Source organism: Mastigoproctus giganteus, chromosome 2, assembly GCF_048544385.1.
Source record: "Mastigoproctus giganteus isolate SK-2022 chromosome 2, ASM4854438v1, whole genome shotgun sequence".
In the NCBI taxonomy this organism is placed as follows: domain Eukaryota; kingdom Metazoa; phylum Arthropoda; class Arachnida; order Uropygi; family Thelyphonidae; genus Mastigoproctus; species Mastigoproctus giganteus.
This window is the reverse complement of record NC_143576.1, coordinates 22,135,525-22,163,308: the sequence shown is the minus strand read 5'-3', so window position 1 is coordinate 22,163,308 and position 27,784 is coordinate 22,135,525. Positions and strand designations below refer to the sequence as shown.

General features: G+C 37.9%; 1 protein-coding gene across 5 annotated transcripts in view; it reads left to right on the top strand.

Moving 5' to 3' along the window:
• LOC150089212 (MBT domain-containing protein 1-like) overlaps positions 1-27,784 on the top strand; it is a 406,745-nt gene that overhangs the window by 166,435 nt on the left and 212,526 nt on the right. For all 5 annotated transcript variants that reach the window (XM_090388417.1, XM_090388411.1, XM_090388400.1 and 2 more), the window contains exon 8: positions 14,302-14,431. In XM_090388417.1, the coding sequence (XP_090244543.1) occupies positions 14,302-14,431 (130 nt within the window). The remainder of the gene's footprint in view (positions 1-14,301; positions 14,432-27,784) is intronic.

Genomic DNA, 27,784 nt, shown 5'->3' with positions numbered 1-27,784 from the left:
ATATAATATCGGTGTAAATACACCATAGTTAACCTATAGATAACAGTAGCCTTCTCTACTAGAGAAGCGTTATTTATTTGAAGTAATTCAATAGTAGCTATCTTGTTGTGAAGGCAACCACATTATGAGATACAATTAAAACGATGCCTTCTACGCTACAATCGTAGCTCAAATCTATGGGTTAACTATGGTGTATTTACACCGATATTATATAGTTAATTATCAAAACCCATAAGGATTATGCCTAGTGCATTTAATTTTCCAAATACATTACCACCACACCCTTCTGGCATCTCTCATAATGTGGATATAACTTCGCAACTGAGATGGCTTATTGTATTATCTACCCACCCACTGATGACGAAGCCAAAAAGCTTCGAAACGATCGTCTGGGTGGTGGTACATTGAAAATAAATAACAGTAGCCTTCTCTACTAGAGAAGCGTTATTTATTTGAAGTAATTCAATAGTAGCTATCTTGTTGTGAAGGCAACCACATTATGAGATACAATTAAAACGATGCCTTCTACGCTACAATCGTAGCTCAAATCTATGGGTTAACTATGGTGTATTTACACCGATATTATATAGTTAATTATCAAAACCCATAAGGATTATGCCTAGTGCATTTAATTTTCCAAATACATTACCACCATACCCTTCTGGCATCTCTCATAATGTGGATATAACTTCGCAACTGAGATGGCTTATTGTATTACCTACCCGCCCACTGATGACGAAGCCAAAAAGCTTCGAAACGATCGTCTGGGTGGTGGTACGCTGAAAATAAATAATAGTAGCTATCTTGTTGTGAAGGCAACCACATTATGAGATACAATTAAAACGATGCCTTCTACGCTACAATCGTAGCTCAAATCTATGGGTTAACTATGGTGTATTTACACCGATATTATATAGTCTTTATTTAATGTAAAAAATTCTTGAAAACACGCCAGTTATATAGCTAATTTCACTCAGATAATACTCTTATTCCAATTGTGGTATTTATCCTGTAATCAACTGCTATATGTGTCTGCCAGGGACAAAAGTTGATGAGTAGGGCATATCATCTTTTAAAGATACTGTTGTACACGTTGGTGCTAATGACGTTAAGAGTAAGAGATCCACAGATTTACTGAAATTTGAAAGTATCTGCAATTCTGGCCAGATACGATAGGAGGGAGTATATGAGTATATGATGAGAGCCTTGTCAATCAATTCAACCCTGGAGAGATTGTGTAAGGCTTGTGGGGTAGAATTTTTTTTCAGCACGTTCTGTGCCTGCTAACATGAGAGACTACTTCTATAGGGATGGGATACACTTAAATAGAAAGGTTGCAAGAATATTTGCTGATGATATCGAGGCAGTGTTAGGTGGGTTGGAAAACTGCTAGATTTGGGAGATTCACAGACTAAAAGATTAACGGGAGCCACAGGCAGAGGCGAAAGTGATTCTTGCACTGCTTTTATTGTAATGAGCAGCAGCCTAGAGAGCAAGTTGCTGGGGACTTCAAGAGCTGCTGGTAGTCATCATGGAACAAGTAAATACATGGGCTGTGTTAAAATAATTAAGAGGAAGAACAAGTGCTTGTATACTTGCATGTACACTAATGCTAGAAGTATAGTAAATAAAATTGATGAATTTGAAATGCTGACACAGATATCAAAGGCAGATATTGTTAGGATATCAGAGACATGGTGTTACACAGATATAAGCAGTGCAGAATTGGAATTTGGGGAGTACAATGTGTATAGGAAGGACAGTAAGAGTAGGAAGGGAGGAGGGATTATGCTGTTAGTTAAGAAACACGTAAAATCTAAGGAAGTGCATCCAGTTGACACAGGTGGACAGTGCAATGTTGAGTCTGTTTGGTATGACAAACACTGGGAGAGGAAAATGAGAGTAGGAGTATGTTATAGGCCTAATGACTCTGATGAGTACAGTGAACAGTTCTGCAGAGAAATAGAATGGGCCAGTAAATCAGAATTCTTGTAAGGGAGGAATTTAACTTTCCAGATATTGACTGGAACTTTTGGGTTGGTCACTTGCATGCTAGCAAGACTTTTGTGGATTTATTGGAGGATTGTTTTCTACAGCAACATGTTTCAGAGGCAACCAGAGGGAATAATGCCCTTGATCTGATTATCAGCAATGATTATTCATGCATTAAGAATTTGCAGATAAAGGAAGCACTAGGTGGCAGTGACCACAGTGTACTGATGTGGGATATACTTAAAGATGTAACTACCATCAAGGATAAACGGAAGGGTTTTTGTTTTTGTGGTCTCAGACAGTTTTTAAGTTCTATTCAGCAGGATCAACTGATGATGTTACCAGTGGGGGAATTCTTGCCTTCAGGGACTTAATGTTGGAGGCTACTAGGCTTTTCATGCCAAGTAAGAAATACTGTTCAAGGTTCAGGCCTAAATGGATGTCGCATGAATTAATGAGGCTCATGGCAGAGAATAAAAATGCATGGGATGCATATAAATTATCAGGTCTGTAATCAAGTCACAAACGAGGTTAGGCAGGCGAAGGCAGATTACGAGAAATCTTTGGTGAGGGATGCAAAGAAAAACAACAAAGAGTTCTTTACTTCTGTAAACTCTAGAATGAAGATTATGAATCAGATTGGTACACTTAAGATAGATAGATAGACTATTGATGATGCTGCTCAAGTAGCTGATAAACTGAATGAGTATTTTGCATCTACATTCACACATGAGGAGTTATTCAAGGAGGGTAATGCTACAAGTTTATCAAACTCTAACATGGAGCTAAGTGATTTTGTACTAACTGAGAGCAAAGTTGAAGGGAAATTGTTGATGATAAACATAAAACGGTACCTGGGGCAGATGGAATCAATCCAGTTATAATGAAGGAGGCAACAAGGGAAGTAAGCAAACCCTTAGCCATAATTATGAGAGCATCCTTAGAGTCAGGGGCGGTCCCCACGAATTGGAGATGTGCAAATCTTTCCCTAATTCACAAAGAGGGTTCAAAGGGTGACACAAATAATTATCGACCTGTTAGTTTAACTTCTGTTCCGGGGAAAATAATGGAGTCACTGGTTAAAGAGGTGATACACGATCACCTACACAAGGCAGCAATAATAGCTCAGACACAGCATGGGTTTGTTAAGGGGAAGTCTTGTCTGACCAATTTGATTGGATATTACGCTGTGGTCACAAAGGAACTGGATGCAAAAAATAATTTTGATATCATGTACTTGGATTTCAGGAAAGCATTTGATACTGTTGCACATGGAAGACTTCTGTACAAAGTGGAAAGGTATGGCATTAAGGGCAAGTTACAGCAATGGATAAAGGAATGGTTGAGTGGGAAACGGCAGAGAGTGGTAATAAATGGACACGGCTCTACGTGGACTAATGTAATTAGCGGAGTCCCCCGGGTTTCGGTGCTGGGCCCATTGTTGTTTTGTTTATTTATCAATGATATCAGTGAAGGCTTAATGTCCAAGTTTGCAGATGAAACAAAGGTTGGCAGGGTTGTTAATGACAGTAAAGACATTATGCTACTGCAACAGGATCTAGAAAAGTTAGGCAGATGGGCTGAGAAGTGGCAACTGAAGTTTAACGTTGACAAATGCAAAGTACTGCATATGGCTAGCAGTAATCCAAGAGAAATGTACCAACTGTGTGGTACTACACTCAGGGAGGTGGAGAATGAAAAAGACCTGGGGTAATTGTGTAGTCAGATATCAAATTCTCTGATCAGTGCAAAAGGACAAACAAAACTGGTCATCGAGTTTTGTCAATGATATAGGAATTTTGCTAGCAGAGACAAGGAGGTGATTATCCCTTTGTATAAGGCAATGGTGAGACCACACCTTGTGTACTGTATACAGGTCTGGAGGCCTCATTTTATGTGGAGTTGCTAGAACAAGTACAGAGAAGAGCAACAAGATTGGTGAGAGGATCAAAGGGGTGCTCTTACGAAGAAAGGCTTAAATTCTGCAAGCTGTAGCATCTGGAGACTAGGCACCTGTGAGGTGATCTAATCCAGGTGTATAAGGCCTTAAATGGTTTGAGAAGGCGCAGTGCTGATGGGATACTTCTGCTTGCTCAGATTAAGAACCCGAGGGGACATAGATTCAAAGTGAGAAAGGCAGTTGTAGAATAGTTGTACAGAAGTTTGCCTTTAGTCAGCGGGTAGTAGATTGCTGGAACAGACGTCCATCTGGACTTCAGTGTAGCGTTATAACTGAGTTGGGGTACAAGTTTAGGGTCATAATTATTGTACTGAAATTGAAATTAATTCGAAATCATGACTCAGACCAGAGCAGCAAAGCAAAAGGCTCAAGCTGATGGGAGTGCTATGGCTCAGGGGAGAACTGAGGCGGACAATTGCCCTCTGAATCACAGCCTTTTAAAATGCACTGTTTGTGGAGCAATCGGGTACGGGACATGATATTGCCATGGGGGGATGTCTTTGTGTGTGCGCAATGCAAGGAGTGTAACGAAATCAGGCAACAACTCAGCATTGTTATGGGCCTATATGAGAACTTGAAGGACAGTTTGGATGCCCTCGAAGGATCTAAATTGAGGGGCCCATCAAGCTCTCAGCTGCCCACATCAACGCCAGAGCTTGCACTTGGTCATCACGCAACACAGCGGCAACCCCCAAGGCAGAATGCGCTGGTCCCACAGGAACTAGTAGTTGTTGGTGACTCTATTGTCAGGGAAACGGGGAACATGCTTTGTAAAAAGGATAGGTGGAACAGGACCAGGGTATGTCTGCCAGGGGCAAAGGTTGATGACGTTGTAGAGCGGATATCATCTTTTAAGGGAACAAAAGGTGATATAGTTGTACACGTTTGCACTAATGATATTAAGAGTAGGAGACCGGCAGAATTACTTAACAAGTACAAGACAATGCTGAAAAAAAAAAGCCTTGAGTTAGGTTTGAATTTGAATGTGTCTGCAATTCTGCCCAAACACGATAGGAGGGAATATATGATGAGAGACTTGTCGATCAATTCGGCCCTGGAAAGATTGTGCAAGACTCAAGGGGTAGAATTTTTTTCAGCCTCCTCTGTACTTGTTAACCGGAGAGACTGCTTCTACAGGGATGGGATACACTTAAATAGAAAGGGTGCAAGAATATTTGCTGATGCTATCGAAGCTGTGTTAGGTGGGTCGGAAAACTGCTAGCTTAGAGGGATACGAGGACTAATAGATTAACAGTAGCCACTGACAGAGGTGAAAGTGATTCTTGCACTGCTTCTATTGGAATGAGCAGAAGCCTGGAACACAAGATGCAGAATATTTCAGAGACTGCTGGGAGTCATTGTGGTACAAGTAAACACAGGGGTTGTATTAGGGTAGCTAAGAATAGGAATAAGTGCATGTATACTTGCATGTACACCAATGCTAGGAGTTTGGTAAATAAATTTGATGAATTTGAGGTATTGCTCAAAACATCAAAGGCAGATATTGTTGGGATATCAGAGAAGTGGTGTCACACAGTTATAAGGAATGCAGAACTGGAATTTGGGGAGTACAATGTGTACAGAAAGGATAGGAAGGGAGGAGGGGTTATGCTATTAGTTAAGAAATAAATAAAATCCAAGGAAGTGAAGCCAGTCAACATCGCTGGACAGCACAGTGTCGAGTCAGTTTGGTGTGACATAAGCATTGGGAGATCAAAATTGAGAGTAGGAGTGTGCTATAGGCCTAATGACTTTGATGAGTATAATAAGCCCGACCGGGGTAGCTGGGTGTGTAAAGTGCCTGCCTGGCAACCCAAAGGTCGCGGGTTCGAATCCTGCCTCGGGCTTGGATCAAATTACTGCAAAAAACCTTGAGAGGTGCATTATGGCCACAGAAGCCGATACGCCAACAACTAACAAAAAAAAAAAGAAAAAAAAAAAAAAAAAGAGTATATTAAGACACTGTACAGGGAAATAGAGTGGGCCAGTAAATCAGAGATTCTTATAATGGAGGATTTTAATTTCCTGGATGTTGACTGGAATTTGTGGGTTGGTCACTCACACACTAGCAAGGCTTTTGTGGATTTATTGGATGATTGTTTTCTACATCAGCATGTTCGGGAGGCAACTAGAGGGAGTAATACTCTTGATTTGATTATCAGTAGTGATTCTTCATGCATTAAGAATCTGCAGATAAAGGAACCACTAGGTGGCGGTGATCGCAGTGTGCTAAAGTGGTATTTACTCAAAGAGGTAACTACCATCAGGGGTAAAGGGAAGGGTTTTTGATTTCACAAAGGCAACTATGATGGTCTGAGACAGTATTTAAATTCTATACAGTGGGACCTACTGATGATGTTACCAACAGCAAATTCCAAATGGGAAGCATTCAAAGATCTTATCTTGGAAGCAGCTACTTGGCTTTACATACCAACTAAGAAATATTGTTCAAGGTTTAGGCCTATATTGATGTCAGATGAACTGATGAGACATATGGCAGAGAAGAAATATGCATGGGATACATATAAATTAACATGTGACACAGAAGCCTATGATAGATATAAGTTGATCTGTAACCAAGTTACAAAGAAGGTTAGGGAGGCGAAGGCAGATTACGAGAAATCTTTGGCAAGGGATGCAAAGAAAAACAGCGAAGACTTCTTTACTTATGTAAACTCTAGAAGGAAGGGAATGAATCAGATTGGTCCACTTGAGATCGACGGTTCAACTGTTGATGATCCTGCTCAGGTAGCTAACAAACTAAATGAATATTTTACATCGGCATTCACACATGACGAGTTATTCAGTGAGGGGAATGCCAGAAGTGTATTCAGCTCTGGCAGTAAGCTAGATAATCTTCTAATAACTGAGAGGAAACTGCAGGAGAAATTGTTCAAGACAAGAAAGGCACCTGGGGTGGACGGGATCTATCCAGTTATATTAAAGGAGGCAGCAAAGGAAGTAAGCAAACCCTTAGCCATAATTATGAGAGCTTCCTTGGACTCAGGCGAGGTACCCATAGACTGGGGATGTGCAAGTGTGACCCCAATTCACAAAGGAGGATCAAAGGCAGACACAAGTAATTATTGACCTGTGAGTTTAACTTCTGTTCCAGGAAAATTAATGGAGGCACTGGTTAAAGAAGCACTGCAGGATCATCTAGACAAGACTTCAGTTATAGCTCGGACACAGCATGGTTTTGTTAAGGGGAAGTCTTGCCCGACCAATTTGATTGGATACTATGATGCAGTCACAAAAGAACTGGATGCAGGGAATAACTTTGATATTATATACTTGGATCTTAGAAAGGCTTTTGATACTGTTGCACATGGAAGACTGCTACACAAATTGGAGCAGTGTGACATTGGAGGCAAATTGCTGCTATGGATAAAGGGGTGGTTGAGGGGGAGAAGACCGAGAGTGGTAATCAATGGACACTGCTCATCGTGGACTAATGTTATTAGTGGAGTCCTTCAGGGTTCAGTGTTAGATCCATTATTGTTTCTGTATTTATGAATAATATTGATGATGGTATATCAAGCTTACTGTCCAAGTTTGCAGATGATACAAAGGTTGGCAGGGTTGTTAAGGCCACTACTGACACTATGCTGCTGCAAAAGGATCTGGAAAGGTTGAGCAAATGAGCTGAGAGGTGGCAAATGGAGCTTAACATTGACAAATATAAAGTAGTACATATGGGAAGCAGTAACCCCCAGAGTAATGTATCAACTCTGTGGTACTACACTGAAAGTGGTAGAGAATGAAAAGGACCTGGGGGTAATTGTGCAGTCAGATATGAAGTTCTCTGAGCAGTGCAGACAGGCTGCAAGAGTAGCTCATGGTGTCTTGTCAATGATATGCAGGAATTTTTCTGGGAGGGATAAGGAGGTGATTATTCCCTTGTATAAGGCAATGGTCAGGCCACACCTTTGAGTACTGTATACAGGTCTGGAGGTCTCATTTCAAGAAGGATGTAAAGCTGCTGGAACGAGTACAGAGAAGGGCAACAAGATTAGTGAATGGAACAAAGGGTTGCTCTTACGAAGAAAGGCTTAAGTTCTGCAGATTAGTGTCTGGAGACTAGGCACCAGTGAGGTGATCTGATAGAGGTGTATAAAGCCTTGAATGGTTTGAGCATGCTCAATGCCATTCTGATTCTTCCTCTTGCTCAGAATAATCACCTGAGAGGCCATAGATTCAAATTGAGGAAAGACAGATGTAGGATATATGTGCGGAAATTTGCCTTTAGCCAGCGAGTAGTTTGTTGGTGGAACAGACTTCCATCCCTTGTTGTGGAAGTTGATAGCCTAAATAAATTTAACGCTCAGCTGGACAGGTATTTCGAACGAACAGAGTGGTGAAGCGGAAGTTTTTTTTTTTTTTTTATGGCTAATGCTGTATAAGCTTGCTTTCTTGCATCATATGCCTCTGCTAATGCTAAATGCTAATCTGTTGATGTGGAAGAAAATAGCCTAAACAAATTTAAGGCTGAACTAGACAAACATTTTGTGACAGGATGTGTGAAATGGAAAGGTTTTTTTTTTTTTTTTTTGGTTGAAGCTTTCTATGCTTACTTTCTTGCATCATATACCTCAACTAATGCTAATATTAAAAAAAGTCTCTTCTGCCTTTTCAAAAGTTATGTTTCCTTCTTGATTTACAGAAAATATATGGGAATTGTGTGTGTGTTATAAATGGAAATGTTCCTAGTACTTCGATAATTCAGCTCCTTACATTTTAAATAAATTCTCAGTACTTCATAAAACAGAGAAGCTGATCTGGTTCTTACTTATGTTGCTTAAATGCAAATGCTTCAAGATAAAATTGTGCTTATATTTTCAGAGCAGCTATAAACAAAATGTTTCTCTCTAGGATAAAACTGTATTTCCAGTCATATCTGTGCATGCTTCCAGAAATAAACTTAGTCATACTAATCGATGACTGAGCATTTTGTACTGGATGGAAGTAGTGCTAACGTGTGTTGGTTGTCTAATGGCAGCAGGGGTTTCTCCCACCTTTGTGTTGTGTACTCTGTTTGTGACACAGAACTCTGTGGAGGCCAGAGATTTAAAAAGTGTGTGGGGAGTGGTTTGCTGTGTAGTGTTATGTTCTGTTGTTTCTCTGACCATTTAGCCGTTAGGAGCCACCATTGCCCATACTTTGCCATGAGGAGGCAGGTCAGTCACCCAGTAGATTATTTAAGTACTCTGGCAGTCCCCGCTATCTAATTTCTAAGGATTTCAGTTCAAGGCCTATAAAAAAAAAAACAAGGAAGTGTGGGTGAATTTGGAAAGGCCGAAATAAGTTTACGAGAACGCAGTTAAATCTAGACGTTGATTAGAATTTGGCAGCATTGTTAGGGCTGTATTTGGTTGGTTTAGTTAGAGTCGGTGGAGGAGAGACTGAAGACTAGGGGAAACACGTCGAAGTATGCGGATGATATAGGCATCCCCAAAGAGGTCAGTGGGGACACGCTCCACCAGATGAAGTATGGGGGAGGCCAGGGATGGCGGAGACAGAGACCAGTCTTCCCCCATGCCTGGAGATTGGATGTAAAGGGCACCGGGTTTGGGTACTCAGTTCAGATTGCCAAATAGCATGTCGGCAGCAGAGCTGCAGTATGTCTCCGTTGGTGATCATTGTCAGGTCCATGTAAGTGTCGAATCTGGTAGGAAGCTCAAACTGCCCATCCTGCTCTAGTGGTAGGATGTTAGCTGGCAGTGGGGGAACCCACCAGGCGAAGGGGGTGAGAATCTGGATTCTCACCCTACTTGCATTCTATTTTTATACTCTTTTCTTATATTTTATAATATATAAATAAAATAAATTTTTCTGTTTTTTTATGCTCTGGGACGAACAAACGGTCAGAGGAGTTCACAAGATAGACAGAATACAAAAAACTGCACCGTATTCAGCAGTCACGGGTTTGTATCCCGGTCACTCAAGGCACGTGTACCTATGCACCCACGCGCCTGACCACTAGGCTACGGCAGCCTTCTATATATATATATATATTTTTTTATTATTTATTTTTTTTTTTCCTGTTAGGTTATCATGATCAGCCATTTTCAATCCACTGCAGGATGAAGGCCTCTCCAGCAACTTTCCAGTTCCTTCTGTTTTGTGCAATGGCCATCCATTTACTACCCACAAACTCATGAATTTCATCTGTCCATCTCCATTGTTGTCTTCCAGGTTTTCTTCTAGCTCCTCTTGTGTACCATTCTGTTATTTTCTTAGTCCATCTGTCATCATGTCTTCGAGCTATGTTCTGCCCAAGACCATTTTAGTTCTTTAGTTTTGATAAGAATGTCCTTTACTTGAGTTTGCTGCCTAATCCATGTGTTTCTCTTCTTATCTTACAGTCTGATTCCCAATATAATTCATTCCATTCTTCGCTGTGTAGTTCTCAGCTTCTCTTCCCATCTTTTGGTGAGTGCCCAAGTTTCACTTCCATAAGTCATGGTGGGGAGTATACATTGGTTCATTATTTTACGTTTCAGACAAATTGGGATATTGCTCCTCAGTATGTGACTGTATTTTCAAAATTTATTCTTCTCTTGACTTCCAGCCATTTATCGTTATTACAGCTAATGACTTGTTCCAGATATGTGTATGAATCCACCTTTTCAATGATTATATCCCTTTCTTTGGCATGTTTGTTCATCATTACTTTTGTTTTAGCAATATTCATCTTTAGTCCAAAATCCTTAGTAACTCTGCATAACTGATTAAGATTTTTCTCTAATTCTTTGGGATCGTGGCTTATGACCACAATCTCATCTGCAAATCGTAAATGGTTTAGGCACTCTCCATTCACATTGACTCCTTTGTGCGACCAGTCTAATCTTCTAAAGCTTCCTCAAGGGCAGTAGTAAACAACTTCAGAGATATTGTCTCCCCTTGTAAAACTCTTCTCAAATTTAAATTTGATACTGTCTTTTCCTAGTCTAATAAAGGAGGTAGCGTTCTCATATATTTTCTTCGAACTCATAATATATGGGGTATCTATATCTTGTCTTTCCAATGCCCAAAACATTGCCTTTTGCTGTGTGGAGTCAAATGCCTTTTCATAATCCACAAATGCCAGGCATAATGGTGTTTTATATTCATTTGCTTTCTCCATTACTTGTGATATTACATGAAGGTGATCCATAGTTGAGAATCCTGTCCTAAAGCCAGCTTGCTCTTTCGGTTTTTCATTCAAGTATTCTTTCTAATCTGCTAGTAATGACTCTTGTGAACAACTTGTAGATGTGGGATAACAAACAAACTAATTGGTCTATAATTTCAATTTTCTAATTTATTTCCTTTCTTATACAGCAAAACTATGATTGCATTATTCCACTCCTTAGGCGTCACACTTTTTCTAATGAATTTTGTGAAGATTCTTGCCAGTTTTTCTGTCATGTCTCTTCCTCCCAATTTTAAACTCTATAGTAATTACTTCATCTTCCCCCGGGGCTTTCTGATTCTTAATTTTCTTCAATGCATGTTCTGCCTCATCAGGAATGATATCGGGTATGTCATATGTGTTACTAATTTGCGATCCATCTTCCCCACTGGTGGCATCATTCCCTCGCTCCTTGTATAATTCTTTATTGTAGTCTTCTGTCATTTGAATTATGCTTTCTCTGCTATTTATAAGTACACCAACACTATTCTTCAGTTTCAGTATCATTTGTCTCCGTAGCCGAGTGGTCAGGAGCGGGAGTGCAGTAGCACACGCTCTTTGAGTAGACCGGGGTTCAAGCCCCTGACTACTTAATACAGTCTATCTGCCAACCTGCACTGGACCAGCGTGGCAGATTATGATCCATTTCCCTCAGCATGAATTGTTGAGGACTCTTCCATCCTGCAGTGGGTTGATAATGGCTGCACGTTACCTTTTTGTCTTTCTGTATTACTGCTCGTGGCTGCTGATTTAAGTCCTTTGTTAATCCCTTAATGCTTGTTCTACTTTTCTTGTGTTAAATCTTCTTATGTCCTCTCCGAGTCTCTTTCTAATGGCTTTGCATAACTCAGTATACTCAATTTTCTCCTTGTCACCGTTTATCTTGGTCTTCATTTGTTGTCTTTGGTTCATCATGACGTGTTTCTTGGCTTATTTTTTCTTCAATGGATTTCTTTTTTCCTATAGGTTTCTTGGACTTGATCACTTTCAGAAAGTTGTAATATTCCTCGTCCGATATCTTGGTCCTCAGCAGTCTGCAGAAAGTAGTGCTGCCAGACTCTGTGGCAGATGATTACATTAAACTTAATGTACTCCTTAACAACAACAGGATATAATTGTAGCAGCACCTATGTGGTGAATTACAACCTTTACAATACAACAAACAATGACATGTAATTCGACTAACTATATTTGTTTTCATAATTCCATCCTGACTTAGTGGTGAGATGTGCACTACTTACAATATAGATGAGACATGTTTACTAATTACAGTTAAATCCCCGGATTCAGTCAATTTAAAGAGACCCATATGTTAGAATAAAAAAAAGTTTTTAATATTTTTCAAAGTAATTGCCTTGAGCAACTTCACCTGAGGTTTCTTTTGGAGCCATTGTAAACATTTTTTAAATGCATTTGAACTGACTGCCATTGATTCTGCTACTATATTTCTTTTAATGCCATCAGTGCTGTCAAATTTCATCCTTTCAGCATTGATTTAATCTTGGGACACAAGAAATAATCTGGAGAATGAGGAGGTGGTTAAGCTCTATAATCCTCAATAATCAGTGCAGAATGCAGCCTAGCATTGTCTCTCATCTCTCCTTTTTCTCAAAACCGGCTTTGCTCAATATATTAATTTAACCAAATGAGCCATATTTGTTTATAATATACTTCTTACTTGATGGAACAGATTCCTTATAAATTATTCCCTTGTTATTGAGGAAAATAATCATATCACTTTCATGTGGTTTTTGATTTAAAAACAAAACTTTTTTCATATCTGATATCATTTGATTGCTATTCCGTGCTTTGTTTCTTTGTGCATTCAAAACACTACAACTTCTCACCTGTTATGATATAATTGAGGAAGGAGGGGTCATCAACATTCTGAGCAGCTTTTGTTCATGAGTCCAACATACAAAATTAACCAAGCACAGATCATACATGCTTTGCCTAATCATCTGTCATAGTTGCACAGATTGTTTCTCTTTTAAGAGAAAACAATCTATACAACTGTGATATTCAAGGAGACACACAACATTTAGACAGCATGCGAACTTTTCAACTGTTTGTATGGTTTGAAGCATTATTGGACATTCACTTGTCACCTTCCAGATCCACGTGGCAACTTGAAATCGTGCGGACTAGTGAAAAACATGTGTGCAAGATAGAGGATCATTACTATATGCTTTTTTGTACCAATTTGTAGGTTTAAATCTCTTTCTCAACTTGAAACGAAGCTTAATGTTCACTCTTTGCTCCACCACTTAATGACAGAGTTGAACAGCTCCAACAGTACTAAATGTGAATGACTTTCAATATGCAAATGTCCTTGTTCTAACAAACAATATTGTTTTACCAATGCAGTGGAAATGTTACTAACTGTATAATATTAATATATGAATAATAACTTAGAAAGCATCCATGAAAAATTTCAAATATTGCTTTATAGTCCAAATTATAACACATTAAGAAGATGTGGTCTTACATTTATAGTTTAGGCTTACCAGATGGTTAGTCTCCACCATGCTAAGTAAAAGTTACCCCCCCCTCCCATGCTTTGTAGAATCCCTCAAGTATAGAGTTAACCAGTAGGGCTCTTGTTCTCCTTTCTGAGCAGAAATGCAGACATAATAATATGGCGCCTCCGTAGCCAGGTGGGAAGGAGCAGCAGTGCTAACACACGCTTCTTGATTAGAGGGGAGTTCGAGCCCATCACCACCAAATACGGAGGATGCAGAAAGGTCAGGGAATGACCACCGCATATTCCTGGAGCAATATGGCCTTAGTTGCTAATGCTCCTAAAAGCCAAATAACAACAACAACATAATAATATTTTGATCTGTCTTTCAGAATTTTTCCAACATTTTGCTACTGAAAAACATACTCTGTTTTGTTTCCATCAGTCATCATTTCAGGGAAACTGAAAGCATTTTATATGGCCAGAAAATGTTCCACTTTCCCTAACAATGAGATAAACTAAGTTAACTCATTGGATACAAAGCAGTCATTCAGCTCTGCCTCCAGTGCATATTATGCATTGGAAAGCAGTTGATATTCTTATCAACTATTCTTATCAATTATTTTGTTTTAAACTTTTGTATATGCTTGTATTATGAAAAATGCTTGTATTATGCAAAATTATACAAAATAAAGGAATTTGTTTCCTATTCAGGTTGCTCTAGCTGACTGTTGGGATAACATAAATATTGGCATGAAAGTAGAAGTAGAAAATAAAGACTGTGACAATTATGGGGAAATATTTCCTAGTTTTTATTGGATTGCTACTGTGATCAGAATAGCCGGTAAGTGTATTCAAGATCTGTGTAGTCTTATCATTAAAGAGTGTTCAATCCTAATAACAAGCTAGTTTACATATCAGTTAATGAAATATAATTGTTCAAAGTAGTTCTACATGAGCTCATATATATATTAGCATTCTTCACTTCTAGAAATATCCCTAGTAAAATTTCCATGTATGCTCAAGTGTGACCTAACAGATTACAATTTACAACTAGACCTTTTACAAGAATATTATCATTAATCATATTTTGTGGTCCTATGGATTCAAACACCATAGTCAACTTAAACATGTGAGCTGTGGTACTTTTGGTATCTACCATTTGGTTATGCAGGCCATCTGCTGGACTTGTAGTAATTCTGGCAATAATTTCAAAAATATCTTTTCTTTCAGGGATTATTTTAATTATGAAAATTTAGTCTAGTGCTGTTTTGTCTGTAGTGGATAATAGAACAGTATATATATATATATTTTTTTTTTTTATAAATTGCCTTGTATAGATTATTAGCATTAGTAAAGACATATGATGCAAGAAAGCAAGCTTATTCAGCATCCAAAAAAAAAACTTCTCATTTCATCCATTCCAAGTGCTCCATATGTTTGTCTAGTTCTGCCTTGAATCTGTTTCAGCTATCAACTTCTATAATGGCAGATGGAAGATTGTTCCAGCAATCAACCACCCGCTGGCTAAAGGCAAACTCCGTACATCTGTCCTAAAACTGTCTTTCCTCAATTTGAATTTATGACCTCTCAGGCAGTTATTCTGAGCAAGAGGAAGAATCCCATCAGCATTGAGCATGCTCAAACCATTCATTTATTCACCTCAATCAGATCACCTCGCAGGTGCCTGGTCTCCAGACACTGTAATTTGCAGAACTTAAGCCTTTCTTCATAAGAGCAACCCTTTGTTCCATTCACTAATGTTGCCCTTCTCTGTATTTGTTCCAGCATCTCTACTCCATTCTTAAAATTAGGCCTCCAGATCTGTATATACTACTCAAGGTGTGGCCTGACCATTGCCTTATACAAGGGGATAATCACCTCCTTAACCCTACTAGAAATTGACAAGACACCATGAGCTACTCTTGCAGACCGTCTGCAATGCTCAGAAAACTTCATATCTGACTGCACAATTACCCCCAGCTCCTTTTCATTCTCTACCCACCATCAGTGTAGTACCACACAGTTGATATGTTATTATGGGGTTACTGCTTCCCATATGCAGTACTTTACATTTGTCAATGTTAAACTTCAGTTGCCACCTCTCAGCCCATCTGCTCAACTTTTCTAGATCCTGTTGCAGTAGAATACTGTCATTACTATCATTAACAACCCAGCCAACCTTCATATTGTCTGCAAACTTAGACATTAACCATGTTATACCTTCATAAATATCATTGATAAATACAGAAAACAACACTGAACCCTGGGGGACTCCACTAATAACATTAGTCCATGAAGAGCAGTGTCCATTGATTACCACTCGCTCTCTTCTCCCACTCAAACATCCTTTTATCCATTGTAGCAACGTGCCCTTAATGCCATACTGATCCAATTTGTACAGTGGTCTTCCATGTGCAACAGTATCAAAAGCTTTCCTAAAATCCAAGTATATGATATCAAAATTATTTTTTTGCATTCAGTTCCTTTGATACCACATCATAGTATCCAATCAAATTGGTCAGACAAGACTTCCCCTTAACAAACCCATGCTGTGTCTGAACTATAACTGCAGTCTTGTATAGATGATCCTGCATTGCTCCTTTAACCAGTGACTTAATTTTTTTTTTTTTTTCTTGGAACAGAAGTTAAATTAACAGGTCTGTAATTACTCATGTCACCCTTTGATTCCCCTTTGTGAATTGGGGACACATTTGCACATCTCCAGTCCATGGGTTACCTCCCCTGAGTTCAAGGAAGCTCTCATAATTATGGCTAACAGTTTGCTTACTTCCTTTGCTGCTTCCTTTAATATAACTGGATAGATCCTATCCACCCCAGGTGCCTTTATTATGTTTATCTTCAACAATTTCTCCTCCACTTTTCTGTCAGTTATTACAAGATTATCTAGCTTATTGCCAGAGTTTAATACACCTCTGGAATTCCCCTCACTGAATAACTCCTCAAGTGTGAATGTAGATGCAAAATACTCATTTAGTTTGTTAGCCACCTGAGCAGGATTATCAACACTTGAACCATCGATATCAAATGGGCCAATCTGTTTCATTCCCTTCCTTCTAGAGTTTACATACGTAAAGAACTCTTTACTGTTTTTCTTTGCATCCTTTGCCAAAGATTTCTCGTAATCTGCCTTTGTCTGCCTAGCCTTTTTGTGACTTGGTTACAGACCATATCTATCATAGGCTTCCGTGTCGCCTGTTAATTTATATGTATCCCATGGAATTCTTTTCTCTCCCACATGTCATTAGTTCATCTGACATCCATTTAGGCCTAAACCTTAAACAATATTTCTTTGTTGTTATGAAAAATATGGTAGCTTCCAAGATAAGTTTCTTTGAATGCTTCCCATTTTGAATTTGCTGTTGGTAACATCATCAGTTGGCCCCACCGTATAGAATTTAAAAACTCTCTCAGACCACCATAGTCACCTTTACGAAAGCAAAAACCTTCCCTTTACCCCTGATGGTTGTTACGTCTTTGAATAAATCCCACTTCAGCACCGTGTGATCACTGCCACTTAATGATTCCTTTATCTGCAGGTCCTTAATGCATGAAGAATCACTACTGATAATCAGATCAAGGGTAGTACTCCCTCTAGTTGCCACCTGAACATGCTACTGTAGAAAACTATCATCCAATAAATCCACAAAAGCCTTGCTTGTGTGTGAGTGACCAACCCACAAATTCCAGTCTATATCTGGGAAATTAAAATCCCCCATTATAAGACAATCTGATTTGCTGGCCCACTCTATTTCTCTGTACAGTTGTTAATTATACTCATCAGAGTCATTAGGCCTATAACACACTTACTCTCAATTTTGCTTTCTCAGTAATTATAGTAATCGTGGCATGTGATGCAAGAAAGCAAGCGTATGAGCTTATGTAGCTTTGGTGTAGGCAGAAAATGAAACCGAAGAATTAGAAACGAGCCTGCAACCTTCTTCTCCTGAATGGCCTTAGCACATTTATTGGAAAACAAAGGTTTAGATAAAGGACGAGATTTTAAAGTGGAGTGTGGGATAAAGGATTCCATTCCTGCAAGAATAATTTCACTCACACGATCTGAGCAAACGTTGACATCAGAAGTTTTGAAACAGTAATCCGGCCAAGGAAAAAAAGAAAAGAAATCTTGCTGGTCATCGCATTTTACATTCTTGTAATGCCAAACAACGCGAGGTTGGGAATAGCCATGAGATAAAGGCTTGATTGGAGAAGAGACAATCACCAAGTTGTGATCTGAAGTGCCTAAAGGACCTCTCACTTCGACCGTGTACTTAGAAGGGTTGTTTGTGAGAAAAAGATCGAGTGTGTTGGCTGTATGATTAGGATTGTCTGGTATTGTTGTAGGTAAATGAACAATCTGTGCAAAGTCATTAGTAATTGCAAAAGCCTCAGCATCTCGACCAGCTGGGTTGGTGTGGCTAGAAAATGGAAGCCAGTGAACATTAATGTGAACTTGGTGATTTTAATGTTCACATTAAAATCACCAAGAAAAATTACCTCACTGTTAGGAAAGTTGGACTGGAGAAAGTCAAGTTGCAAAGAGAGGAAGTCAAAGAGCTCCAAGTGATTAGTGGAGTTGGGAGAATGGTAGAGACAACAGATGAATTTGACACAATGAGGTAGAGAGATTTTAAGCCAGAGAAGATCATAGAGAGGAGATTCCAAATTGCTAAGTCTCTGACAGGGAATATCAGAACGGACATATGCACAAGTACCACCTTTGAGGCGAAAGGAATCATACAGCGAATAATTTGGGCATCTGAGATGAGCAGTAGTTGAATCAACCGATAACTGAGATTCTGTCAGAAAAAGTACATGGGGTTTGGCAGACTGCAAGTGGAAATGGACATCGTTGAGATTAGAATTGAGACCACGTATATTTGTGAAATGAATTAGGAAGTGTTTGGGAGGTTTAGATCTTTTCGCAGATAAGCTTGCTCTATTAGTTTGACAATTCATGGTATATTCAATAGTAAGAAAAAGTGGGTGGGACATGCTGTATGAAGTAATGAAATTTTTGGATATGGCGTACACATGGTAAGAATATACCCAGATCCTTGACATAACGTGGCCTCGACAATGCTCCCCACCTACACACTACTTGGACTCCTTCCAGTCACTATCTGCAGAGTAGAGGTAGCAAGATTATACACTAGCTGATCCGGAAGTCTCCTAGAGAGTTACCAATAGGTTCTGTCCGGTGTACTAACTAGCGGCCGGCCTGCGAACACTGTTTTAGAGCTGTACCCTTGAAATGTAAGGTATATTGGATCTTGCCATGATGTTCATCATAACCTCAAAAGTCATCAATCATACTGCAAGATGGAAGAGATAGGGAAGTGTTGACTGTAACTTAGCTCTAGAGACTAAACATGGGTTCCACCACTTCAAGTCTGCAATAAGCAAAATGGTGGTATTGCACCGATTGATGAGGGTCATCTACCACCTAGTGCTGCCTGGTAACATAGAGGGACTGCATTCCTCCATTCCCTGCTTACGTTGGTTCCCACCTGGGTGGTCGCCCACCATGTACATGTGCATGAGGTTATACCCAGGATTACTGCCTTAGATGCTGATGCGCCATAAAAATCCTAATAACCAACCAACCAACCCAGGATTACTAACAGTCCCACCATCATGAAGGAGCAAGCAGAGGATTTGGCTGTCACAGACTGTTCGGACTTTGCCGAAATTGGGTCCACTTGACTTCAGTGTCACCTGAATATCAGTTCCATCAGCGTTTTAGACTCCCAGGTAGCAAGTACAGCTTGTCTAGCATATCTGAGAGAATGTCTGTGACAACTTCAAGGACCTAGGACAATTAACACCCTTCAGCTTATCTTCACCTAATGTATAAGTTACCCTTGGGTTATTATTTCCAAAATGTAGAACCTTACATTTGTCAGCATTTAAATTTAACTTCCATTTCTCTGACCATCCACAAAACCTGTCCAAATCATTCCATTCTTTTGATCTTTATATCGTCTACAGATTTCAATATCGTACCCATAATTTCCTTTTTAATACCATTCCAGATCAGAAACAAGAATGGCCTTAGCACTGAATTTTGAGACACTTTACTAATAATCCTGACCCACTCCGAAGATTGACCATTTATAACAACCTTCTCTCTCTCCTTCATCCATTCCTAATTCTATCTCAGGACATTGCGTGTATTTAACTCCAGGAGCTCACATCTGGTGAGTATGAGCTTGGAACACCCAGGTTCCTGAGCTGGATATCACCATTCTTCTCTTTCTTGGTGATTCTCTTCTACTTCAGACTCTCTCTCTCTCTCTCTCTCTCTCTCTCTCTCTCTCTCTCTCTGAATAATTTAGAAATTTTTTTTTTTTTTTTTTTGGCTGGTGCAGCATAAGCCTCAGGCTTCCTTGCACCATATGGCTAATATTAATCCCAATGGACTCCAGCCTGTTCAGTGATCTTCCTTGTGAAACTTTTAAAATTCTTTGCTAAAGTGTTAAGTACAGGCAACCCTCGTATAACACAGTACTTCTACAATACGGTTTCGCTCTAACATGGTTAGAGAATTGTGGAAACCTTGCTTAACAGGGTTTTTTTTTTTTTTGCAGGGACACCCCTACTATTATGTTGGATGTAATTTTTAAACATTTCCATTCTTTTTTGTGAATCCCCGCTGCTGACTCACTTGTCATTATGCAAAAAAAAATTATTGGAAAATCACTTGTTTTGTGCTATTGAACTTGTGCTTGTTTGAGATCATAAAAAATGGACTTTGAAGTGTGCAGCTCGTAAATTTTAGGGTTTTTGTAAGGTTATTTTGGTCTTTATTTGATCATTTATAAATTTTCCCAGTTATGTATTACTAAACTTTGTTCTTAAGAACCGTATTGGAATAATTTCTTTGTTGTGAATTCAATTCCAGCCTTAAATTATGCCCAAGAAAAGTAAAAAAGCACCGCTCAAAAGAAACTTTATTTCTCTAGAATCAAAGATACAAATTTTGAATCATCTTAAAAAAAGGGGGGAAAGGTATCATGCATTGCAAAAAGTTTAAATTTAAATGAATCAACAATCCGGACCATTAAACAAATGAACAGAAAATTAGAACTGTTGTTGACGAAGGATCTTTAATTTTTCCCAAATATGATAGCTCGTTCCCAAGTGCCAATAATTTATAAAATGGAAAGAGCATTCAGCATTTGGATTGATGATAGCAGGAAAAAACTGATCCCATTAGACGGCAATGTAATTAAACAAATGACACTAAAAATTTATAACCATTTAAAAGAAAATGGAGAATCTTCTGTTAACCCAGAGTTTGTTGCCAGTGAAGAGTTGGTTTGAGCAAAAACGGCTTCTCGTTACATAACATAAAAATTCAAGGGAAAAGTGCATTGGCTGATAATAAAGCTATGAACATGCTAGGAAATTTCAAAAAACTATTGAAGAGCACAGATACACACCACATTAAGTTTTAAATGCTGATGACACAGAAAGATGGTGTATTTATGTTAGCTTTTGGAACGTAACACCCCTTTTTTTACTAATTCTTAGTCCCGTATAACACGGTTTCGCATTACACGAGATTTTATAAGAACCTGACTACCGTGTTATACGAGGGTTGCCTGTACAGACACTCCCTGCCTTACATAATACTCGACTTACAGAAATTTTTACTTAAGTTTTTGCCGGCTGGTGCAAACTTAAAAAAATCATGGAAATGTATTTTGCATCCCATAGGAATAAATGGAGGTATCATGAAAATATCGTAATGTGAACCCAATAATACATTGTTATTTTGGTAATTCGTTCCAAGACTTCAGAAGTTGAAATTTTCATTATATAACTAAGCTGTTTATCTCTCTAAAAGGTCATTTTTATAATGGAAATTGCACTACACTTTCATCATTATTATATGTTCCGTTATAAGAATCAATTTTGAATGCCTTTGTGATATTTTTCTAAAACGCATTTCTGGAGGTCACTACCATAAAACAATAAAAACAGTTTTCACTTTCTGGTTTATAGGGCTTTTCTGTTAGTGCAATCTATTATAAACTGGTAGCAAACTCAATCTTATTGTATTTGCCGTAATACAAATAACTGGAATTCTGTGGGTTTTTACATTAGGTATTATGGTGAAATGAGTTCCCCTTCACTGAAATCTTCAATCATATAAAATACATAAATAAATTTTCAGAATCTTCTCTTCATTCCTATTTACTTATTACAATGACAAAGTGAAAGTGAATAAAGGAAAGTACAAGTGGTGGCAGTGCTAAGAAACGAAACAAAATTGATTTAGAAATGAAGGTGAAAATTATGAAGTACAAAGCAGGACAAAGTTTGTCATCTATTCACAGGAATTAGGTCTCACTGCTTCAACAATGAATGTTATTTTAAGGGACAGTGTGCATATAAAAGAACATGTTAAAGGATCAACGCATTTAAGATCAACAGTGATCACAAAACAGCGTTCAGGTGCTATATCAATGATGGAAAAGCTATTAATATGGATGGAAAATCAGATTCAGAAGAAAGTGCCCTGTAGTCCAATGGCCATTCAAGCAAAAGCAAGAAGTATTTATGAAGATATTAAGGATAAGTACGGCAAACACCAAGCCAAGTTTGTGGCATACAACGCATGGTTTTGTACGTTCAAGCATCACGCTGGTTTCCAAACCATTAAAGAATGCAGTGAAGTTGCCAGTGCCGATTGTGCAGCTGCAGAGAAATTTTGTGATTTGTTCTAAAAAACCCCTTCTCCACAGCCCTCAAATTCTGCAGCGGCATGCTTGTCAGCTGCAGAGTTAATTCTGGCAACGATGCTCGAAAGGTAAAACTTGCTGATGGTTATGCCTTTCTCTTTTTTTTTTTTTGTAATTTTGTACCCTTTTGTCATTTTTCCTGCACATGAGATAAAAAAATTGAATAAATAATTCGATTTACATGTTCGATTTACTTCTTTATTGAACATTTCTTTTTTGCTTCAATCAAATTCGGTAAGCATAGTTGTGAGTACTGCATAAGCATTTAGGGAAATTCCAACTTGCATAGAGTTCCGCAGACCACAACCCTTACGTTGGGGAGTGGCTGTATATATAATGTCACAATTTTTTCTTGCCTTCAACTCCTGTGTGACCATATCATTAGTTTATTGCATTAGCCAAACAAAATGATCCATTTAGAATAACATTAGCCAACATGATTTTTACTTCCAAAAATTTAAATGCTGTTTTTAACCAGTTTTTGTGTAGATTTTGAAAATCACCATGATAGTTTCACATCACGTCACGGTTATTAAAGATAGAGGGAGTTATGTTTTACCAAAATATGCCAATTTCGCATAATTTATTTTTTTTAAGAGATATAAGCTAATTCTCTTAATTTTAGCAATCGATTCTGACCTCGGTTTTCTTGTAATAAACAATCAGACTTCTACCTATGGTTCTTAGGATCATATTCCAATGCAACAATTCACAATTTGGAGAAAGCACACTTAGTGTTTTTGGTGAGGATTTTTGTAGGCTGTGCCAAGGTTTTCCAAGTATTAACTGATTGTGACATGTTCTCAGGGTTGTAAATCTATCCTCAAAACAGTAGTAGGGAAGATAATAGTGATCGAGTTCAAGTTGAGTATTCTCTGGAAGACCTCACTGCACAAGATGTAAATAAAAAGCACGCTCCAATTGAGAAGTATATTGCTATTTATGCCATCACCCATACCATGTTTCGACCCTTCTTTATGGTCTTATCACTGGGTAAGTAGGCATTATGAAGGCCTGAACAGCCCAGTGATAGAATGTAGATAAAGTAGCAGATTTAGTTTGCTCATTGCCATGTACAGAATGAGGCTGAGTCATGCTTGTACAGTAATGTTTTATGTTGTACTATGAGGCTTTTGTTTCTAAATTTACATGTTTTATTTTACTTGCAACACCATTTCACCTGTGTGTGTGTGTGTGTGTGTGTGTGTGTGTGTGTGTGTGTGTGTGTGTGTGTGTGTGTGTGTGTGTGTGTGTGTGTGTGTGTGTGTGTGTGTGTGTGCGTGCGTGCGTGCGTGCGTGCGTGCGTGCGTGCATGTTCTATCACTGGGCTATTCAGGTCTTCACAGTAATTGTTGATCTGCCACAGAAAGGGTTGAAATGACAGTGTGGAAATGGCATACATTATTAAATAAATATCAGTATATGTCTCCATCGAAGCAGCACTTTTTATTTGGGGTAGTGAATACCAGGACAGCTTGTTGCAAAGTTTCTCCACAATATGAACTGATGCATTAATTAGCAAATTTAGTTTGCTTAATGCTATGTACAAAATGAGATTATGTCCTAATTGTGTAAAATAATGTTTAAAATTTTATTGTTAGGACATATAAGTATACATTTTAATATAAATGGTTGGTCCCAGTTGTCATGCATATTTGAGATTGCACATTTTATTTTTTGGAACATATCCTCTTATTGTTCCTTATTTATGGGAAAATTGCTCTTTATTATGAACTTTTGCTTTATGATCTGCTTTTGAGGAATAAGTTTGTAAATCAGGACATTACTGCATAAAGTTGGCTGCTAGCAGTGTTGACCTAAATTAAACTTCACTTCAACATCAGAACCACCTTTAATTTCGTAAATTGATAAAATTACAAAGAGGGAGCAAACATTTTATATATAGGAACACATTCTCTTATTATACGAGGTGCTACCCAAATGTTCCCAAAATTTGAATGTTGCCTGACAACTAGGGCTTGCAAACCAGTTTTATAAATTGGTTAAATCCGGTTTTCATATTGAGTTGTTAAAACCGAAACCAAGCTTCTAAAACCGGATTCAAATATTTTTTTAGTTAGCCCTCGAATATAGTTTTTTGTTACTCACATTTTCTTTTGTTTGTTCGTTTGTCTGGATCGTTCAACTGCTTTATGTTTTTTATTTTATTTTAAGGTACGAATCTCATGGGCAAGTGGCCCAAATCTAGGAGGGGTACCTTTTATCTTCCCACCTGTATCATGGCACGATGCAGGTGTACTCATTTACGACTGAGTGATTCGGAACGATAGCGTAAAAGAAAATGCTCAACATTTCTCCATTCCATCTATCTTGTTCGCCAGTCAAGTTATGGAATGCACCTTATTGATGGTTACCCACTAGAAACAGATTCGTTGAATATTGCTTTCTACAGAAGAAAAAAACTTTCTACAAATTTCAATTGTAGAAAGTTTTTTGCTTCTTTATTCCTATTAAATTTGCGGACAAATGTTCTCCAAAAAGCAGCTTCACCAAATTTAGCTTTTATGTAATTTTGAAAATACAATAGATTTAATTGGGGAAAAAAAATTGCAAGTAAATAAATAAAAAATTTCTTTCGTGAAAAATTTGAAACTTGCCTCGTTTAGACTCTTCATTCAGTGCTTGCGGGAGTGACACATAGTATTGTGCCTTTGTTATCTTTAATATTTTTATTTAAAATTGTCGGTGATATAAATTCCTACTAATTAATATTTATTACTCTTAATATGTCTAAGATGAAATCAAATTAATGGAATTATTTTGCTCGAAAAAGCAAAGATGAAGCACAATGTTCAAAATGTCAGAAGATAATGAAGTCGTCTGGAGGATGGTAAGAACATTAGAAAACTTTATCGTTAAAAAATCTATGGAAGAAGAGATTTCAAAATTAGCTGCTTTAGATGGATTTTCTTTTAATTCATTTGCCAAGAGTGAGTTTATACAATCAAGCCTTCACCTTCAGAGAAATAAATACGATAAATTACCACCAGCCTCGGTTAATGGAATTAAAAAAATGGTTCTGAATTATTATAAAACTAAGAAAGAAGAACTCATTCAGCATTTCAAAAATTCATTGGTTTTGGGTGCACGGTATTCATTGACTCTAGACGAATATACGTCTATACAAAATAAAAGGTATATGAATATAAATGTGCATTCAAAAGACAATTATTGGTCGTTAGGTCTTATTGAGATTAATGGTTCACTTGATAGCAGAAGAACTGAGCAAATTGTGGATGGACACTTGAAGGAATTTGGTTTGAACTTGGATGAGGATGTTGTTGCTTGCACCACCGATGGAGCAGCAATGATGATTAAGTTTGGCAAGCAAATTACGCCTAATCATCAACAATGTATAGCCGATTGTATATATATCTGTCAGATATAGATGTACTTTATGAAAAAGCAATCATTTATGGTGCCACAGTCTCTGAGTCTCCCAAAGACAATGAAGAAAATGAAAATAATGAAGAAAGTAGTGATGATGAAGAAGTTGAAGAAAGACAGCAAGGCTGTCTTTCTTCAACTTCTTCATCAATGCTTTATCAAACTGACTTTACCGATGAGCTCATTTATTTCTTCAATCCGATGGACAATATTGCACAAACTATTAACAAAGTGAGAAAAATTTGCAAGCTTTTTCGAAAATCGCCTACCAAAAATGACATATTACAAAATTTTGTTAAAGCAAAATTTAATGGGAAAGAATATAAACTTATATTAGATTGCAAGACTAGATGGGATAGCACATTCTATATGATTGAGAGATTTTTGAAATTGAAAAATTGCATTCCAAATGCTCTATGTGCAGCACTGTCAACTGAAGCTGTGTCTGACGATGACTGGAAAACACTTGAATTGCTACGTGAAACTTTGCGACCTGTTGAAATGATTCTGAAGGCTATAACCTCAGAAGATACAGACTTACTTAAAGTAGAATCATCAATAGAATTTCTGCTTGCTAAGCTTGATACAGCAGAAAACCCATTTACTTTAAAGTTTCACCAAAGCCTTTTGCAGCGTTACAATGCAAGACGAAATTGCCAACTGTGGCTTTGCTGAGATATCTACACAACCCCAAAAAGTTTAGGAAAGAAGATTCAGATTCAAGAACTTTTGATTTTCCAAGTAAGCAAGTTTTGAAAAAGCATGCTGAAGAGATTTATCAGAGATTATTTGCAAAACATTCAGAAGGAGTCTTAGCGTTGAATGAAGAAACTGAAAATAAACGAACTGTTCTTTTAGAAGAAAACAAAGACTCGTGTAGTTCCGATGTTGGAGATACACTCATGCGAGAGTATGATAGTGTAATAAAGAGATTAACTGAAGAGCCTTCAAAATATCCGAGTGAATTGGAAATCAGCATAGAATTTAAAATTTTGGAGGCAACTAGCAGTAGAAGTGAAAAGCTGGAGAAAGTTTATAGAGCACTGCTGACAATTAAACCAACAAGTGTCCAATCTGAGAGAGTGTTTTCAATCACTGGTCTCTTTAACACAAAAATAAGGTCAAGCCTATCAGGAAAAATGCTTAATATACTGTGTTTTTTAAAGGATCATTTTCTGAAAAAAAGCTGAGCAATAAATAGTAAAGTAATTTCCCCAATCTGTTTTTTTTTTCACATTATTTTTATTTATTTATTATTATTATTTTTTTGTTTACTATACAAGAAGATAGTTTTTATTCAAAGGATTTGAATACAATTTGTAATTTTGTATAATCTCAAGCTGGTTGCTTTTTTGGAATATTTTAATTTTTTTATTTTTTTTAATATAAGAGGTGATAAATTTTGTTTAAAAGATTTGATTACGATTTAGCATTAGCATTAGCATTAGTAGAGGCATTTGATGCAAGAAAGCAAGCTTATGCAGCATCAGCCAAAAAAAAAAAAAAAAAAAAAAAAGTAACATAAATAAATAAAAATAACCACTTCCACTTCACCCCTCTGTTCGTTCGAAATACCTGTCCAGCTGAGCCTTAAACTTATTTAGGCTATCAACTTCCACGACAAGGGATGGAAGTCTGTTCCACCCACCAACCACCCGCTGGCTAAAGGCAAATTTCCGCACATCTATCCTACATCTGTCTTTCCTCAATTTGAATTTATGCCCTCTCAGGTGATTTTTCTGAGCTAGAGGAAGAATCCCATCAGCATTGAGCATGCTCAAACCATTCAAGGCTTTGTACACCTCTATCAGATCACCCCGCTGGTGCCTAGTTTCCAGACACTGTAATTTGCAAAACTTAAGCCTTTCTTCGTAAGAGAACCCCTTTGTCCCATTCACCAATCTAGTTGCCCTTCTCTGTACTCGTTCCAGCAGCTCTACATCCTTCCTGAAATGAGGCCTCCAGGCCTGTATACAGTACTCTAGGTGTGGCCTGACCATTGCCTTATACAAGGG